Source organism: Gossypium arboreum, chromosome 10, assembly GCF_025698485.1.
Source record: "Gossypium arboreum isolate Shixiya-1 chromosome 10, ASM2569848v2, whole genome shotgun sequence".
NCBI lineage: Eukaryota > Viridiplantae > Streptophyta > Magnoliopsida > Malvales > Malvaceae > Gossypium > Gossypium arboreum.
In genome coordinates this window covers 14,469,834-14,490,062 of record NC_069079.1, presented here as the reverse complement: position 1 = coordinate 14,490,062, position 20,229 = coordinate 14,469,834, and the positions used below count along the sequence as shown (strand labels likewise).

The following is a 20,229-nucleotide window of genomic DNA, read 5'->3' as shown; positions in this document are numbered from 1 at the left end:
CTCGATCTATGGGATATTAGATTTGACTCTAATCCGGCAGATTTATGTCGTCCTATCTCTAAGATTGCATGCAACTCCGCTTAATTATGGAAGGTCTACTCTTAAACAGGGACTTTTGCTCCACTGAATAAGTACATCAAAACCTAAATTAATATCTTGAAATATTAAAGTAAGGATTAAAACTCATAATTAAGAATAAGAACATGTATTTATAATATGACTCAAATAGTAATAAGATCTGTCTTAGGTTTCATCTCCCTTAGGTATTTAGGGAGTTTAGTTCATAACAATTAGAAAAAAAATCTCAAAATTGGGAAAACAGAAAAACATAAAGAAACCCAAAGAACTTCTAAGGAAATTGAATGGAGATCTTAAGGTTGAAGTAGGTCCTACTTTCGAGTTGATTCCGTTGGCTGTTTTCAAGTATTCTCTGCCTCCTACTCTCCGTTTCCCCTTTGATCGTCTTCTCTTGTGTTTAAATAGACTTTGGAATGCCCAAAATAGCCCAAAATTAACCTTTTTTCGAGTAGAATTAAAATAGGTCTCGACAAGGACACGGCCGTGCCACACGGCCGTGTAATGGTGCTTAAGCCGTGTGCAATTTTGATATGGTCTTAAGTTAACACGGCCATTACACACGGCCGTGTGGTCTGACCGTGTGCCTAACACGGGCGTGTGGATTACCCGTGTGGTGTGTCTGGGCTGTGTACAGCACTGAAATAAACCTATTTTGTCCGTTTTTGGCCTTTTTCTTGTACTTTTTTCTTTTCTATGCTCATCTGGATATAAAACATGAAATTAAAGGATTAGGAGCATCAAATTCACTAAATCATATGATAAATCATCCGAAAATATGCCAAGTATGGGATTAAAAATATGTTACTTTTAAGGTTTATCAAGGTCTCTCATAGGTTATCTATTCATTTTTGGAGATTGTGCCATTAATTGGAAAGCTACACTTCAAGCTACTGTAGCCTTGTATACTACTGAAGCAGAATATATAACAATTACCGAAACTGTAAAAGAAGTGATTTGGTTAAAAGACATGTTTAGTGAACTGCTAAATGAAAAAGAGACAACTGTCGTATATTGTGATAGTCAAAGTGTCATACATCTCACTAAAGATCAGATATATCATGAGAGGATAAAGCACATAGACATTCATTATCACTTTATTTAAAAGGTGATCATTCAAAGAGATGTTCAAATTCACAAAATTGGCACAGAACACAATCCAATTGACATGTTGACAAGAGTCTTCTAATTTCAAAGTTCGAGCATGCTTGGACTTGGTGAGTATCCGACGAAGATCCAATTTGGCTAATAATAGGGCTTGGCAAGGGAGTTAAGTCTAATACGAGTCAACATGAAGATTTGCTTGCATTTTCAGACCAAACAATGTGTGACGTCGTGACGAGGAAGTGTTCTTCGCTTCGAAGAACAGTTGTTGTCACAACAAGAAGAGAGCCTTCATCCTGACAAAGTGATGCCCTCATCGTCTTGACATCGCGGATGCCACTTCACGACGTGGTGACGTGTTTATTAAGTTTCTTAATTTTTCTCTTCCAATTAAAATCTATTTTAGTTTTGAACTTAAACTTTGATTAACCTAGGATTATTCTAGTCATATACGCTACAAATTTCAGCCTATAAATAGACCTCAGTTACTCTAGGTTTTATACAACAGAAATATTTAGATTGAGAGTCTTATGTAATTTTTTTTAAGGTTTTTTCTTTTGAGGCTTCAGGTTTTCTTTTAATTCTCTTCATCTTTTGTAATATTCTTTATTATAGTGAAATCTCCTTTTGCCTGTGGTTTTTTATCCACTTTTAAGAAGTTTTTCCATGTTAAACATTTGCGTATTTAATCTTTTCGATTTTACTTTATTTACTTGTTCATTGCATAGCACGAATTAATTCCTTACACTTTCAAATAAAATTTAATAAAATAAAATAATTCTAAATTTTAAAAGCTTATATGTCAAATCAAGCTCTCAAGCAATCTAAATATATATGCTTGTTTCCTACGCATTGAACATTAACTATTCCTACATAGAAAATTATTAATAAAATTGTCAAATTAAATAAAATTCATGTCTAAAATTAGTTAAAATGAATAATAAGTGAAAACCTTTTCACTATCCTTAATTATAATTATAAATTTTTTATTCCAAAATAAAAACAATTTGTGTAAATGTTACGCCCCAAATTTCTATAGTTTCGACTTTTGTGATGGTTGGGCATGGAAGTATCTAAACTCTTGTTTTGTGATATTTTGTCTTAAAAGATTTGTTGGTTTAGGAGGTTATGTGCTCTGAGATGTGTTTGGGGGGGTCCCAAGTTCAAGCTTTAACTTGGGCTAAATTTTGGTTTTTATTTGAACAAAGCCTGACTTTAGGTCAGTGGGCTTTTAAGGAATTGTTGGTAAAAATTTAACAGAAGGGCCTGCTGGTCTAATGGTTAAGAGGAGTGTCAGGCTGCTCAAGGTCCTGAGTTCGAATCCTTGTAGTGGCTTTAGAATTATTTTGCTGCAAGTCTTGGCTAAGAGTTGGGTTTTATTAGAATTCTGAGTTGGGGGGTTTTTAGGGGAAATTAGGGCTTATTTCCTTCTTTTAACAAAAGCTTTTCTCGGTCGTCTTCTCTTTTTTCCCAAAATCCCCCTTGCTGTCGAAAATTCTCTTCTTTTTTCCCCCTCACCTTCGTTGTTCTTCTTTTTCGATAAGCTTAGGCGTATTGCTAACGGTTCTGTCGATTCGGTAAGTATCGCTTTATTAAGTTGCGTGATTTTCTTTGGAGATTGTTTAAGAGGGTTTTTGTTTGCTATTTAGGGGATATTCAAGGTTCTGTGGGTCATTAATCGAGATTCTAAACAACGAGGAATCACCGTATTCATTGAAGGTAAGTAGATCTCTCTTTCAGGATTTGGCAGTTCTTAAGAAAGTCGATTTAAGTGATTGGTATTGGGCTCGGTATTGTCGATTTTAGGCTTTAGAGTGCTCATGGTTGGATTAGTAGCGAAAACAAACCAGATGTACTCTAATCGATTTGAAATTATGTTTCGGCGAAAGCCGAAAATGCTGTTGTCGACTCCACACGAGTGTGTAGACTGCCTATGTGGAGGCTGTGTGGCGATACACGACCGCGTGTATGACGAGCCAGACCGTGCGAATGCCACACGAGCACAACAGACACGGGCGTGTGATGGCTCGTAGGCCATGTGAGAGGCACGGGCTCAGGCAAATGAGCCGTGTGGGCCACATAGGCATGTGGGCCCATACGGGTGAACCACACGAGCGTGTGGGAATCTGGGCCAGGCTGTGTGAACCTTACGGACAAGGCCAATTTAGGCCGGGTGATCCACACAGACGTGTGGGCCCACACGGGCAAGGCACACAGGCGTGTGAGCCCCTTTAATCTGAAATGTTCTGTGTGGTTGTACGGGTTACCTAAGTCGACTGTGACCTGTAGTAGTGTCGGTAAGCCTTATCTAGACTCTTAATTCTGTGATATATGTGTTCGCATGATATACTTAGCATGATTATCTGATCTGTTCTGTAAATAAATGTATGATCTATTTGTTTGCATTACAGCATGCCATATTTGTATGAAGCATTACATCGGGGTGGGTCTGACGAAGTGAAGGGAGTATCTGAAGGGCTTCATAAACCTGTTATCTGGCAGCTAAGCTGCATACTTATGATATGTGCTGCGATGCGGTACCTTATGGTGTGTAGGGTTGGATGGGTCAATTATATCCCCATATATGGTGTGTAGGGATGGGTGGGTCGATTTTATCCCCACATGGTGTGTTGGGTTGGTCGGAGTTGTGTGCAGGGCTGGTGGGTTTTACTCTATTATTCTGATCTGTTATGCATGCAATATCTGTATGGCTAAGGCTGAATAACTGTATTCCGTTATCTGGTTGCATGCATGCTGGTTGTGCGAATGTACACACTGAGTTTGTGAAAACTCAGCCCTTTGTTTAATTTTTTTGTCAGGTAAACCTCAGCAGTAGATGGATTGGTGTGACGGAGGGCACGATTGTAACGCCCCAATTTTTGGGAATTCTGTGAATGTTGGCATAGGTTTAATTATGTTAGTCGGCCTTTAGAAGGCCCAAGCTTAAGATAGAACCCGGCAATTTTAGTTAATTTTTGTTCCATAAGAAAAAGGGGGTGAAATTATGAAATAGAACCTATGTGAAAATGTTTGAAAATGCTATAGGCTAAATTGAAGTGGCCAAATAAATAGGAGTGCAAAATAGGAGGATTTGCATGACAAACCTCCCATTTTACATGAAGTGGCCAGCTATCATGTTGTTGTAGACAATATGAGCACTTGATATCCATAATTCATGGTACAAATTGATAATGGGTTAGGTAAATGTTCCATGATAATGGATTAGGTAAATGTTCCATGATAATGGGTTAGGTAAATGTTCCATGATAATGGTTTAGGTAAATGTTCCATGATGGGCATTTCATGTCTTTTGTATTAAAGAATTAAATGGATGAAATATGAAATTTTATTAAAAGAAAAAGAGGTGAAAAGAATAAAGTTTTGTCCATCTTTGTTCATCATAGCCGAAAGTTAGAGAAGAGAAAGGAGAGGAGAAAGCTCTTGAGTATTCGGTCACTAGGAGGAGGAAAATTGAAGGTAAGTTCTTGGTACCTTGCTTCTATTTTGAGGTTCATGAGTTCTTATTGATTCTACCTTAACTCTTGAAGCATATTTTGGTTTTTAGTTGTGTTGTGAGCATTTAGTCATGAATTAAAATGAAGGAAATGGTTGTTGTTTCATGTTCTTTTGATGAAAAATGGAAGATAGGTGAAGTTGAGCCAAACAAATGAGCATACATGTGCCTTAGATGCTAAAGGGAAAAATCGGCTAACATGTTATGCTTTAAAATGATGAAATGAAGATTATACTTAAGTAAAATCATAGATATGTGATGATTGATTGGTGATATACATGTTTAAATAAGATGCATGCAAGGTATGTGTGAAAGAGTGATTTTGTAATAAATCTGCTTGGGACAGCAGCAGTAATGTGACTTTGGAAAATCACCATAAAATGTGGGAGATGAATTAGAAGCTGAATAAATTATGTAATTAAAGCTTAATGAGTCTAGTTTCAAATGAAACAAACGAGAACATATTTTGAATTTTGTACAATAAGAAATTTGATTCGTAATGAAGAGTGGTTAGATTAGTCAAACAGTGAAACATGGGAAACTTTGAAAAAAATCTGGTATTGATTGACTAAACCAAAAATTCTGAAAATTTTATGGATAGAATATATATGAGTCTATTTTCAGGGAAAATTAATGGCACTTCATTTGGAGTTTCTTAGCTCCATTTATAAATGATTTAGTGACTGTTGCTCAGGAAGACAACTTGTAGTGAAATTATGATTATGTGGTAAACATTGACAAAAATTTGTTAATGAGTTGCTTATTGATTTCTTATAAGCTTACTATGATCTGTAGGTGTGGTTGGCCGAATATTGTAAGGGGTTACTACGTAGTTCGTATTTGAATAGTTAGATTAACGTGTTAGTAATCCAATTATAGGTAGTTCGTGTGTGGATCTCGTCAGCATATCGTCGCAAACAGGTGTGTAACTAACACCCTCTTTCTTAGTCTGGATCGGCAAAAGTCGAAAAGCCGAAATGCCGAAAATCGGTATTTTGTAGATTTGCGAGTGTGCGAATGCTCGTGAGGTAAATCGATTAATGTTTTTGGTAAGCTGCAAAATTTGGACTGCAAAGTGCATGATTTCTATGCCCTCGATATTTTTGGGCTTAATGGGCCAAAATTGGAATGATGGGCCAACGGACCCAATTCAGTAAGAACCCTCGGTATGTGATTCTGTTAGTACGTGAAAAGTAAGAATATGCATGAAAAACCCTAAAATAGATAAATTACTGAAATAACTTTAAAAGTGGAAAATTTACAGTTTTACCCCTAGTAGATAAATTACCGAAATACCCCTAGGGTTAAATTGACCTAAATGCATGTTTGATGTTGTTATTTAATGCATGCCATGTTGTTATTATCTTGATGCATGGGATTGGGATATTGACGGAGGAAGTATTGAAAGTGGCTTGTCCACGTCTTGGAGGCTTTGCCTCAATTTATTGATAAGCGAGCGACAAGGCACGCAATCGTGGAGTGTTAATGGGTGGGTTGAGCTATTCCCCAAATGGAGTGTAGGGCTGGTACGGGTGGAGTGTAGTGGTTGGTGGGTTGAGTAGTCTCCCCAAATGGGCTTGCATATGTTATTGATGTTGCATGTATTTTGAAACGGGCCTATGGGCCATACTGTTATCTGAATAAAGGGCTAAGGCCCAGTTTATTGTAATCTGAAAAGGGCTCTGGTCTAGTACCACTGTTACCTAAATGGGCTTAGGCCCAATGGGCTTGAGCTGACTTGGGCTTTGAATGGGTTTTCCTTACACACTGAGTTTCCCCAAACTCACCCATTTTATTTTCATCCATGCAGGAAATCCCCAACCATAGTGGGCTTAGAGCTGTGAGGGAATTCGGAGTGGCCACCCGTTCTGAAATTTTGGTTTTCTTCTGGTGAACTGGACATCCTATTATTTACGTTGAGGTTTGGGTTTTTAAATGTAATAAGGCCGCTTAATTATTTTTGATGATTTTAATATGTATTACTAAGATAGGTATTACTTATTTTAACTGTTGAAATTGGATAGCTTTAGGGCGCGTTTTAAAAAAAAAAAAACAACAATTGATTTCAAAATAACACGACAACAAGCAAAGCTTCCGCAATGAAAGTGTTTTCCAAAATTAATCACTTTTCCTAAAAATGACTTAATCAAATCGGTTTCCTAGAAATATACATGAAATTAAGGTGTGGCAATGGCGGTATGCATGTCTAGGATTGGATCCGAAGGGAGCTTGGTACTTAAGTAGTCCGATAGACTCACCTCCTCTTTTTCGGTTTCCTACCTGGTGCACAGCTTCCATTCACTTTAACCTCTAATGAAATTATCTTTTAAAACACTAAGTAGGTTTTTCTGGATCAACAATATAAAATATTTTGAACGCTTCGATGTGGCATGTCGGATCTGGCCATAACGTCTGGGCCGGGTTTGTGGTGCTACATTTAGTGGTATCAGAGCCTAGGTTGCAACAACTCAGCTGTGGAATGGGTTTACAAAAAAACAAAGATTTTCAAAAATAATTTTTTTTTTGCGAAAAGCACGATTTTCAAAATTTAGATATTTAGAATGTGGCATTCTAAATCTTCGGCCCAAGCCTGTAAGTATTACTCTGAACTTTTCTGAATATTTTCCTGAATTATCTATCTGTACTGAAACCCTATTAGGATACTCTAGATAGGATGATACTGAAACCATAAGAAAATCTGATAAGAGACTGAAACTGTAGCTAGACTTCGATTCTGCGAAAATAAACCCTGAACTACTGTCTGATTCATAAAACATCTGTAATAAACACTGGAATATTGAATTAATGCATAAAAATTCGTAATTAAGATAATACGATATGAGTACAAGAGTCGTTCATGGAAGAGGCCATGGACGGGGCCGAGGAAGTGCTCGAGCGAGATCTTCGTCTTCGAGACATATGCCAGAGGTGGATGCACCGGTACCACCGGCAACAGAGGTAGAGTCTCATGACCGCGGTACCGGGGATGATGCCGTGTCACAAGCAATGCTTCATGTTCTGGAAAGGGTTGCCGGGGCAAGTACGGGCAATAGAATTCGGGGATCTATTTCTGAACGACTTCGGGCTAACAGAGCGGAGATCTTTAGGGGTGTATCTGGTATAGCCCCGAATGTGGCAGAATATTGGTTGGAGGCCACAGAACGGATTATAGACAACTTGGACTGCTCTGAGGAGATTGTGAGTGGGGTATCTGTACTAAGTCCTTTGGGTCACTCGGTTAGGATAGACAAACTGTATAGGGATGTACCCTTAAAAACTCAAGGTAGGATTTTCCCTGGAGATCTGATGGAGTTACCGTTCGAAGAGTTTGATCTCATTTTGGGAATGGACTGGCTTGTTAAGCATAAGAAGACCCTGGATTGTGCTGCTAAACGAATGGTGTTAAGGACCACAAAGGATGAGAAGGTTATAATGATAGGTGAGCGAAGGGATTATTTGTCCAATGTGGTGTCGACTTTAAGAGCCGAAAAGTGGATTCGGAAAGGATGTGAGGCCTATTTGGCATTTGTAAGTCAGTAAGAAGAGGAGGGACTGAAAGTGGATAAGGTTAGGACCGTAAAGGAGTTCTAAGATGTTTTTCCGAAGGAGCTTCCAGGATTGCCTCCGAACCGAGAAGTTGAGTTTGGAATAGATTTGTTGCCTGAAACGGCGCCCGTGTCCATCGCACCGTATAGGATGGCACCGAAGGAGTTAGTGGAGTTAAAGGCTCAAATTCAAGAGTTGTTGGATAAGGCCTTCATTAGGCCAAGCGTGTCTCCATGGGGAGCACCGGTGCTATTCGTGAAAAAGAAGGATGGTACGATACGGATGTGCATTGATTATCGCCAGTTGAACAAACTGACGATTAAGAATAAGTATCCACTGCCAAGGATTGATGATCTGTTCGACCAGCTTAGAGGAGCTTCTGTATTTTCCAATATCGACCTTCGATCTGGATATCATCAGTTAAGGGTCAATGAGGCAGATATCCATAAGACAGCATTCAGGACTCGGTATGGTCATTACGAGTTTCGGTTATGCCATTTGGATGATTTAACGCCCTGCGGCATTTATGGATCGATGAATCGTGTGTTCCAACCATTTTTTGATTAGTTCGTAGTCGTCTTTATTAACGATATCCTGGTATATTCTGGAACTGAAGCGAAACATGATGAGCATCTCCGTATAGGGCTGCAAGTGTTAAGGGAGAATGAACTCTTTGTGAAGTTCAGCAAGTCTGAACTTTGGTTGAGGGAGGTAACCTTCTTAGGACATGCGGTCTCTGCTAAGGGGATTAAGGTGGACCCTCGAAAAATTGAAGCGATTTTGGAGTGGAAGCCGCCTAGGTCAGTGTCGGAAATATGGAGTTTCCTAGGACTAGCAGGATACTACAGAAGGTTTGTGGAAGGTTTTTCTGTGATGGCAGCACCTTTGACAAAACTCATAAGGAAAGGAGTACCGTTTGTATGGACTAAGAAGCAGCAGGAAGCTTTTGAGAAGTTGAAGAAAGTTCTGACTGAAGCACCTATGTTAATTCAGCCAGAGTCTGGGAAGGATTTTAGTATGTACAGTGATGCATCACGCGTAGGTTTGGGCTGCGTGTTAATGCAGGAGGGTAAGGTGGTTGCATATGCATCACGGCAGCTTAAACCTCATGAAGGGAGCTATCTTACTCATGATTTGGAGTTAGCGGCAGTGATATTTGCACTTAATATTTGGAGACATCACTTATACGGGGGGAGGTGTATTATATACACAGACCACAAGGGTCTTAAGAATTTGTTGACTTAGAAGGAGCTAAACCTTAGGCAAAGGAGATGGATTGAGTTGCTTAAGGATTCTGACTATTCGATCGAGTATCACTAGGCAAGGCTAATGTGGTAGCTGATGCTCTAAGTCGTAGAACTGTATCTGATCTGAGAGCAATGTTTGCTCGTCTGAGTCTGTATGATGATAGAAGTCTATTGGCTAAGTTGCAAGTGAGGCCAACCTGGGTGGATCAGATTAAGGAAAAGCAGTTGAACGATGAGTCTTTGGTCGCTCGTTTCCAACAAGTTAAGGAAGGGGAAACTTCTGAGTTCGATTTAAATGGTAATGGAGTTCTGTGTTTTCGAGGAAGAATTTGTGTTCCGAGGGACTCTGATTTAAGGCAGACAATATTGAAGGAAGCTCATGGGGGACTATGTGCCATGTATCTTGGAAGGAATAAGTTGTATCACGACTTGCGAGAATTGTACTGGTGGCCTGGGCTTAAACGAGAAGTAACGGAGTTTGTAGGGAAATGTCTGACATGCCAGCAAGTGAAAGCTGAGCATCAATTACCCTTTGGACTGTTACAGTCAGTGAAGATACCACTTTGGAAGTGGGAGAGGGTAACCATGGACTTTGTGAGTGGGCTGCCCTTGACACTATCAAAGAATGACTCGGTGTGGGTGATTGTGGATAGGTTGACCAAATCGGCCCATTTTATACCTGTTCATACTGACTTTTCACTTCAAAAGTTAGCCAAGTTGTATGTGGCAAAGATTGTACGACTTCATGGAGTCCCAGTTTCAATTATTTCTGATCGGGACCCCAGATTTACATCTCAGTTTTGGTAAAGGTTGCATGAGGCGTTGGGGACGCGATTGAATTTTAGTACGGTTTTCCATCCCCAGACTGATGGTCAATCGGAAAGGGTTATTCAGATTCTGGAGGACATGTTGAGGGGATGCGTGATTGACTTTTGAGGCAGTTGGGAGGATTACTTGCCGTTGGCAGAATTTGCGTATAATAACAGTTACCAGGTGAGTATTCGAATGGCACCGTATGAAGCACTGTATGGACGAAGGTGTCGTACACCTAGTTGTTGGACCGAACTAGGAGAGCGACAAGTTCTTGGACCAGAGTTGGTAGCTGATACTAAGGATAAGGTCAGAATAATTAGGGACCGGTTAAAAGAAGCATCTGATAAGAAAAAGTCGTATGCAGATTTGAAGCGTAAGGAGATTGAGTACTCAGTAGGTGATATGGTCTTCTTAAAGGTTTCTCCTTGGAAGAAGATATTAAGGTTTGGTAAGAAGGGTAAGTTGAGTCCGCAGTTCATTGGGCCTTATCGGGTTTTGAAGCCAGATGAGGCCCAGTGGCTTATCGCTTGAATTGCCTCGAGTTAGACAGATTCATGATGTTTTCACGTCTCCATGTTAAGGCGTTATCGTTCGACCTGCTCATGTCCCGCCCGATTGCGAAATTGAAGTTCGATCGATTTGACCTTTGAGGAGGAGCCTGTGCAAATATTGGCTCGAGATGTTAAGGTTCTCAGAAGGAAATCTATCCCGTTAGTGAAAGTATTTTGGCATAATCATGGAAGGGAAGAAGCTACTTGGGAATCAGAAGAGACTATGCGTCAACAATACCCTCAACTAGTTGGATCAGGTAAATTTCGAGGACGAAATTTCTTTAAGGAGGGTAGAGTTGTAACGCCCCAATTTTCGGGATTTCTGTGAATGTTGGCATAGGTTTAATTATGTTAGTGGGCCTTTAGAAGGCCCAAGCTTAAGATAGAACCCAGCAATTTTAGTTAATTTTTGTTCCATAAGAAAAAGGGGGTGAAATTATGAAATAGAACCTATGTGAAAATGTTTGAAAATGCTATAGGCTAAATTGAATTGGCCAAATAAATAGGAGTGCAAAATAGGAGGATTTGCATGACAAACCTCCCATTTTACATGAAGTGGCCAGCCATCATGTTGTTGTAGACAATATGAGCACTTGATATCCATAATTCATGGTACAAATTGATAATGGGTTAGGTAAATGTTCCATGATAATGGATTAGGTAAATATTCCATGATAATGGGTTAGGTAAATGTTCCATGATAATGGTTTAGGTAAATGTTCCATGATGGGCATTTCATGTCTTTTGTATTAAAGAATTAAATGGATGAAATATGAAATTTTATTAAAAGAAAAAGAGGTGAAAAGAACAAAGTTTTGTCCATCTTTGTTCATCATAGCCGAAAGTTAGATAAGAGAAAGGAGAGGAGAAAGCTCTTGAATGTTCGGTCAGGGAAGAAAATTGAAGGTAAGTTCATGGTAGTTTGCTTCTATCTTGATGTTCATGAGTTCTTCTTGATTCTACCTTAACTCTTGAAGCATATTTTGGTTTTTAGTTGTGTTGTGAACATTTAGTCATGAATTAAAATGAAGGAAATGGTTGTTGTTTCATGATCTTTTGATGAAAAATGGAAGATAGGTGAAGTTGAGCCAAACAAATGAGCATACATGTGCCTTAGATGCTAAGGGGAAAAATCGGCTAACATGTTGTGCTTTAAAATGATGAAATGGAGATTATACTTAAGTAAAATCATAGATATGTGATGATTGATTGGTGATATACATGTTTAAATAACAAGCATGCAAGTTAGGTGTGAAAGAGTGATTTGGTAATAAATCTGCTTGGGACAGCAGCAGTAACGTGACTTTGGAAAATCACCATAAATTGTGGGAGATGAGTTAGAAGCTGCATAAATTATGTAATTAAAGCTTAATGAGTCTAGTTTTAAATGAAATAAACAAGAACATATTTTGAATTCTGTACAATGAGAAATTTGATTCGTAATGAAGAGTGGTCAGATTAGTCAAACAGTGAAACATAGGAAACTTTAAGAAAACTCTGGTATTGATTGGCCATACCAAAAATTCTGAAAATTTTATGGATAGAAAATATATGAGTCTATTTTCAGGGAAAATTAACGGCACTTTATTTGGAGTTTCGTAGCTCTAGTTATAAATAATTTAGTGATTGTTGCTCAGGAAGACAGCTTGCAATGAAATTATGATTATGTGGTAAACATTGACAAAAATTTGTTAATGAGTTGCTTATTGATTTCTTATAAGCTTACTATGATCTGTAGGTGTGGTTGGCCGAATATTGTAAGGGGTTAATACGTAATTCGTATTTGAATAGTTAGATTAACGTGTTAGTAATCCAATTGTAGGCGTTCGTGTGTGGATCTCGTCAAGATATCGTTGCAAACAGTGTGTAACTAACACCTCTTTCTTAGTCCGGATCGGCAAAAGTCGAAAAGCGAAATCTTTGAAAACCGGTATTTTGTAGATTTGCGAGTGTGCGAATGCTCGTGAGGTAAATCAATTAATGTTTTTGGTAAGCTGCAAAATTTGACCGCAAAGTGCATGATTTACGTGCCCTTGATATTTTTGGGCTTAATGGGCCAAAATTGGAATGATGGGCCAACGGACCCAATTCAGTAAGAACCCTCGATGCGTGATTACGTTAGTACGTGAAAAGTAGGAATATACATGAAAAACCCTAAAATAGATAAATTACTGAAATACCTTTAAAAGTGGAAAATTTACGCTTTTACCCCTAGTAGATAAATTACCGAAATACCCCTAGGTTAAATTTACCTAAATGCATGTTTGATTGTTGTTATTTCTCGCATGCCATGTTGTTATTATCGATGCATGGGATTGGGATATTGACGGAGGAAGTACTTGAAAGTGGCTTGTCCACGTCTTGGAGGCTTTGCCTTAATTCTTTGATAACTGAGCGAGCAAAGAAAGCTTAATCGTGGAGTGTTAAAATGGATGGGTTGAGCTATTCCCCACATGGAGTGTAGGGCTGGTGCGGTGGAGTGTAGTGGTTGGTGGGTTGAGTAGTCTCCCAAATGGGCTTGCATATGTTATTGATGTTGCATGTATTTTGAAATGGGCCTATGGGCCATACTGTTATCTGAATAAAGGGCTAAGGCCCAGTTTATTGTAATCTGAAAAGGGCTCCAGTCTAGTACCACTGTTACCTGAACGGGCTTAGGCCCAATAGGCTTGAGCTGACTTGGGCTTTGAATGGGTTTTCCTTACACACTGAGTTTCCCCAAACTCACCCATTTTATTTTCATCCATGCAGGAAATCCCCAACCATAGTGGGCTTGGAGCTATGAGGGAATTTGGAGTGGCCACCCGTTCTGAAATTTTGGTTTTCTTCTAGTGAACTGGACATCCTATTATTTACGTTGAGGTTTGGGTTTTTAAATGTAATAAGGCCGCTTAATTATTTTTGATGGTTTTAATATGTGTTACTAAGATAGGTATTACTTATTTTAACTGTTGAAATTGGATAGCTTTAAGGCGCGTTTTCAAAAAAAAAAACAATAATTGATTTCAAAATAACACGACAACAAGGAAAGCTTCCGCAATGAAAGTATTTTCCAAAATTAATCACTTTTCCTAAAAATAACTTAATCAAATCGGTTTCCTAGAAATATACATGACGTTAAGGTGTGACAATGGCGGTGTGCATGTCTAAGATTGGATCCGAAGGGAGCTTGGTACTTAAGTAGTCCGATAGACTCACCTCCTCTTTTCCGGTTTCCTACCTGGTGCACAGCTTCCATTCACTTTAACCTATAATGAAATTATCTTTTAAAACACTAAGTAGGTTTTTCTGGATCAACAATATAAAATATTTTGAACGCTTCGACGTGGCATGTCAGATCCGACCATAACGTCTGGGCGGGCATTGGGGTGCTACAACGATGGTGACCACTAGTAAACATTTACGAAATTTTGAGTAACACTTTATTTTGTCTACTTTATTAAATATTATGTTTTGGGATTAATATATGATTGGACTCGAACTATTCTTGGGTTTATTTTGGGATTTTAAATTGTTAAACTATTTGATTTATGAATTAATGATTTTTTAGCTTCCGCGTTTAATGAAATGTTTTCACTTAATATTTGGAATAGAGATTCCACGACTTAAGTAAAGATAACAAATTGGACGACTTTTGACTTGCTAAGGTTTTTTTAAAACGCACTCACATATGACGCCGCCAGATTCGGCCATAGCGTCTAGGACGGGTTTGGGGGTGTTACAGTAAAAGTATTTCATGGTTAATAAAAGAAAATATTAAATAAAAATTTCTTAAAGTTTGTTTAAAAAGCAAAGTAAAATAGTGTATACATTTTAATATAAACATTCTATTTTTGTGCATATTATCAAACAAAACTAAAAATAGAAAAGCATTCAAGCTACCAACGACATCTATGTAGGTGTTTGTATGACAACTTCCAACTAAAAATCACCAAGAAATGCTAGACTTTCTCTGATTTCTCATACAACCAAGAACTCTGCACCAATTACCTCATTTTTTTTATTCAACAAGATTTAAAGTTGTATAATTGATATCAATTCGTAAGTTTCAATTGATATTCATACAACCAAAATTTTAAATAAGTAACCAAACCTAAAAACTTCAATATGAATTTCAAACATCAATATATATAATTCAAATATCAAATCAAAATATCAAACCAATGAAAATTTATGAACCAATCATTCTAAAATAATAGAAATTTAATTAATTCCCAATTATTTGACATGATGAGACTCAGATGTAACTTGTTAGAACGATAAACACAAGATCTAATATAAAACTTTATTAACTAGGATATGTCATGTCAGATCATCAAGAATTAACCAAGAACAAGACTAAATGCGGAAGCATACTTGAAATATTTGAATTTTATGGTTTTAATAATCTTCCAGATTAGCATACAAGTAATTTAGAGAATGTGACTCTCTCTTTTCTAAAAATGGTATATTAGAAAAGTTACGTATATGTAATTGGGGGATCATGACCTCAATATATAACTTTTGCACATTAACCTAATTTCTAATCAGCTCATTATGAATTAGAAATTAGTTACTAGAGTATGTATACATATTTGCCCATACTTTATTTAATAACTAAAGCCTAATAAACTTTAACCAAATTAGATCACTTGTAATTTGGACTAACATTTTATGATAGTAAATTATATGTAATTACTCTTATTATATATGTAATGTCTATAATTTTCCAATAGTGTATACATAAAAAATAAAATATGTTTTCCATGATTAATTTTGTACCGTACAGTTGATAGATTTATTGATAAAAATTTTAATATAAAACATTTTATTTTTGTGCATATCATCAAAACAAAACTAAAAATAGAAAAGAATTCAAGCTACCAACGGCATCTACGTAGTTGTTTGTATGACAACTTCCAACTAAAAATAACCAGGAAATGCTAGTCTCTTCTCTGATTTTCCGTACAGCCAAGAACTCTGCACCAATTACCTCTATGTAATAACTCTTATTAGTCTCAAGTTTTTCCATTTCCCAATGAGTTAAAGACATTTTAAAGAAATAAAAAAAGAAAAGAAAAGAAAACCCATAGTTTTACTTCTTGCATAAAAAAAAGAAAAACATAGTTTTGCTTCTTCTAACTTAACTAGTTGAACCCTTCTTTGAGCCAGCTCCCACAATGCTTCAAGCTCAGGTCTTCTTATGGGCATATATATTGTTATTTTTCCCTACAAGTATTGTAGCGCAAGGCCTTGGTGTCAACTGGGGTGTCATAGCATCACATCCTTTAGACCCTAAGATTGTCGTTAATATATTAAAAGATAATGGCATAAAAAAGGTTAAGCTTTTCCATGCTGAGCATGACATTCTAACTGCCCTGTCTGGAACCGATATTGAGGTCATGGTGGGGATCCCCAATCATTCTTTGGAAAGTCTTTCTGAGAAATATAGTGTAGCACAAGCTTGGGTGAAAGCAAATATCACTGCATATATGGGTAAAAAAGGTGTCAACTTCAAGTAAGTTTTGTTGTTACAAATAAAAAAATTTTAAACCATGATCTTATTACAATATTTTATGTCCATTTACGATATTAAAATATTATGTTTATAGTTTCCAAGTTTTCAAATGATTTTATCTTCCTCCTACTTAGTTAAAAGTAGAAGAGTTAACTAAAATATTCGTATTAACTCAATTAATAGAATAAAATAAGATGAATGGGTAAAACTTTTAAAAGTATAAACTAAATTATTATGAAGAAGAACCTAACTGAAAGTTTATGAATTAAACATTAATTCCTTTAGGATGGTGAAAGTAGTATTAATGAATCGAAGAGAAATTAGTTAAAGCAATAAAATTGTCTTCAACTATTTTGCAGATACGTGGCCGTAGGAAATGAACCATTTTTGGCAGCCTACAATGGTACGTACAATAACATTACACTCCCAGCTATGAAAAACATATTGAAAGCACTAAATGAAGCGTGTGTTGGAAAAGATATCAAAGTATCAACACCGCTCAATGGTGATGTTTACATCACACCTACTTACAAACCATCGGATGGAATATTTCGACATGACTTGGCGGATATCATGAATGGAATATGTGAATTTCTCCATAAAAATAATGCTGCTTTTATCGTCAATATCTATCCTTTCCTAAATCTTTACCAAAATCCTGGATTCCCTGAAACTTATGCCTTTTTTGATAACGATGACTCAAACTCCATGGATGATCACGGTGTTAAATATCGTAGTGTTTTAGATGCTAATATTGACACTCTGGTCGCAGCACTTAAAGTATCTAATTTCTCGGATATACCAATCATCGTGGGGGAAGTTGGATGGCCAACTGATGGTAATATTTACGCCACAACAAAAAATGCTAAAAAATTTTATAATGGGTTGCTAAAGAGAATTGTAAAAAATGAAGGAACTCCACTTCGCGCGAAGCAATATCCTGATGTGTATATGTTCTCTTTGTTGGATGAAGATCTTAAGAGTATTGATCCAGGAATGTTTGAGAGGCATTGGGGAATTTTCAGCTTTGACGGACAACCTAAGTTTCCAATGGACTTGTCAGGGAAAGGACAGAACAAGCCGCTTGTTGGTGGAAAAAATGTCACATACATGGAAAAGAAGTGGTGTGTGTATAACAAAGACGCTTCTAACCAAAAGGATTTGCCTGTAAAGGTTGCATGGGCTTGCAATAATACTGATTGCACAACCTTGGTACCTGGAGCTTCATGTTCCGGTATGGGTATTGACTTGAATGCCTCGGTTGCCTTCAACATGTACTACCAAATGGCAAATCAAACTAAAGGTGCATGTGATTTTGAAGGTTTAGCCAAAATTGTCAAGCGAGATCCATCTAATGGGACATGTCGATTCCCAATTATGATTAAAACTATCCAAACTACATCCAATTCTAGTGCGTCTGCTCCTAAATCATCAAGGTCTTCCACCTTTAGCTCTTCAACATCTCATTCTCCCTTTGAAACTCAGTCTCCTTCTCCCTCTTCTTCTCCCTTTCATTCTCCCCTACTTATCTTTCAAATTTTTGTGGGTATTTTCACTATTTGGTTTGTGTAGATATGACCTTTTATTGAAATAATGAAAATAATTTAAAATTTTGAAGTTGCTGAGTTGTTACTCATACAATTTTAACTAACAATAGAAAGTAGCAAAAACATAATGCAAATGAACGCAAGCAAATGTTGTAACAATCCAAAAGTCAGTGGCGTCCAAAACTGTAGTTTTGAGACCTTTTTTTTATAAATCGAGTCTATAAATATTAAATAGAGATATTTATGGAGTTAAAATATAGATAAATTGAAATCTGGCTAATTTAGTCAAAATCATGGTTGATTAAGGACCATTGACTAAATTGTAAAAGTTTCAGCGCTGTAGATTTTTAATTGGATAAAGCTTAGGGACTTAAATAGCAACTATCCAAAGGAATAAAATGGTTAATAAACCAATTCTATATAGTAGATAGTGGATGGTGATGATGTTGCCCATTAAAGTTAGAATTATTATAACTAAGATACTTAAATAAGATTAATTAAAGAATAACCATGATTAATAAAACTAAACATCACTCAAACTAATTATAAATAGCAAAGTTAGTAGATGATGACAAAATGTCATCATCTTCCTAAAAACATATCGTCCATTGAAGAAAAGAAAGAATCACCATTGATAGCTAGCTTTCGTCCATTATTTGTAAGTAAGTCTCGAAGCCATTTTCTTTTGATTTTTATATATTTTTTGTCATGGGATCTTGATTTTTCTAACCCATGTATCAATTTTTTCAATTGTTCAAGTTTTGATAGGCTACCATTATCGAGAATTGGATGTATTAGGTGTGAAATTGATAGAAATTAAGCTTAGTTCAACAAAATGACTAAATTGTAAAGCTTAATTGTTGGTTTTGTATGTTAGGGACCAAATTGAATAAAATGAAAAATTGTCATGAAATTTTGAAAGGAATAGGAAGTAGAGGGTCCCTAATAAATATACGTGAAATCGGATTTCAATCTTAAGGTCTAAATAAAAAAATTATGCTTGTCTCGTGTTTAAGGACTAAATTGAATAAATTAAAAAATAGGTATTACTTTGAATTTGAATGTGATTTGATATGGAATTTGATAATGTGTTATTTTTGAGTTATTATCTTTAGCTAAAGACGACACATGACCGTCGATAGGGAAATAAGAGGTGAGAGCCAACGATAAGTGATGTGAGCTTTCAGTTTGTATTTCTACGATCCAAGATCAAACTAAACATTGCATATTCATGTTAAATTGCATGATTTAGTAATGAGATGAGTATATAATGTTTGTATGAGTTAAATTATGGTGATTGATATGGTATATCGAGATTAGAAGACTAAATTAAATAAAATAGAAAATAGCATGATTTAATTAATTTGTGGGACCTAATATGAAATTTAGTTAAAATGTGTTATATGTTGTATTGTAATGGTGAATTGATGATGAATTGAGAATGATGGAATTTGAATTAAACTATGTGATGAAATTGGAAATTGGTTACCCTATTAACTGTACGGGTTTATACTTCGATTTATCTGATGATACACTTATGTACTAATATGATTGCTTAGGTTTATCCAGTGATACTTGCACTATTGTGCCAATATGATTGCTTCAGTTTATCTGATGGCGCACTTATGTGCCAACATGATTGCTTTGATTTATTAGATGATGCTCTATGTGTACGGGAATGAAGAGAATGACTCAAATGAAGATTTGTTTAAGGTGAGTTTCAAAGAAATCACTACAATAAAATTATCAATTAGTGACAAATTATTTGGTGACGCTTAAAATAATGCCATATATAAAATACTACAAACATGAAGAAAACAATAAATGGTCACATTTAATGTTTGATAGTAAGTCTTATATGAAAATTTTAAAAAAAATCATAAATTTATGTCATTATATATTTGGCGCCTTTTATTTTAAAAAGGTTTTTATCTATATGTTATTAATTATTAATAAACATTATTCGTGACAATTAACTCGTCGTATTTTACAATATATAAAAGGTGGCGAGTTTTTTTTTTCATAAAAAATAGGTTTAACGTTATGAACACAATAATTTATCACTATTTTTATTTCTCTTGTATTTTATATGATGATTTTAATAAATATTATGTAATTGTATCACTTAATGTTTGGAGTCAATAATTATAATAAAAATTAGTGAGAAACATCTTTAATGATTTTTGCTTTCTATATGAAATTTTTCTGGTGTTACTAATTTCATGTCATTATCATAAATAAATTTTATAAGTCACACTTTTGATTTGTTATTACAACGAAGTAAAGATAGTGGCAGCGATAATTTGTTAATACTTAATATACACTGTTAATTAAT

At 36.2% G+C, this 20,229-nt stretch overlaps 1 protein-coding gene across 1 annotated transcript; it reads left to right on the top strand.

The window, feature by feature from the left end:
- Positions 1–16,009: 16,009 nt before the first annotated feature.
- Positions 16,010–17,919, top strand: LOC108474500 (glucan endo-1,3-beta-glucosidase 8-like). Its single transcript, XM_017776449.2, has 2 exons — positions 16,010–16,347; positions 16,707–17,919. The coding sequence occupies exons 1-2, from the start codon at positions 16,010–16,012 to the stop codon at positions 17,917–17,919; spliced, it is 1,551 nt and encodes a 516-aa protein (XP_017631938.2).
- Positions 17,920–20,229: the final 2,310 nt, after the last annotated feature.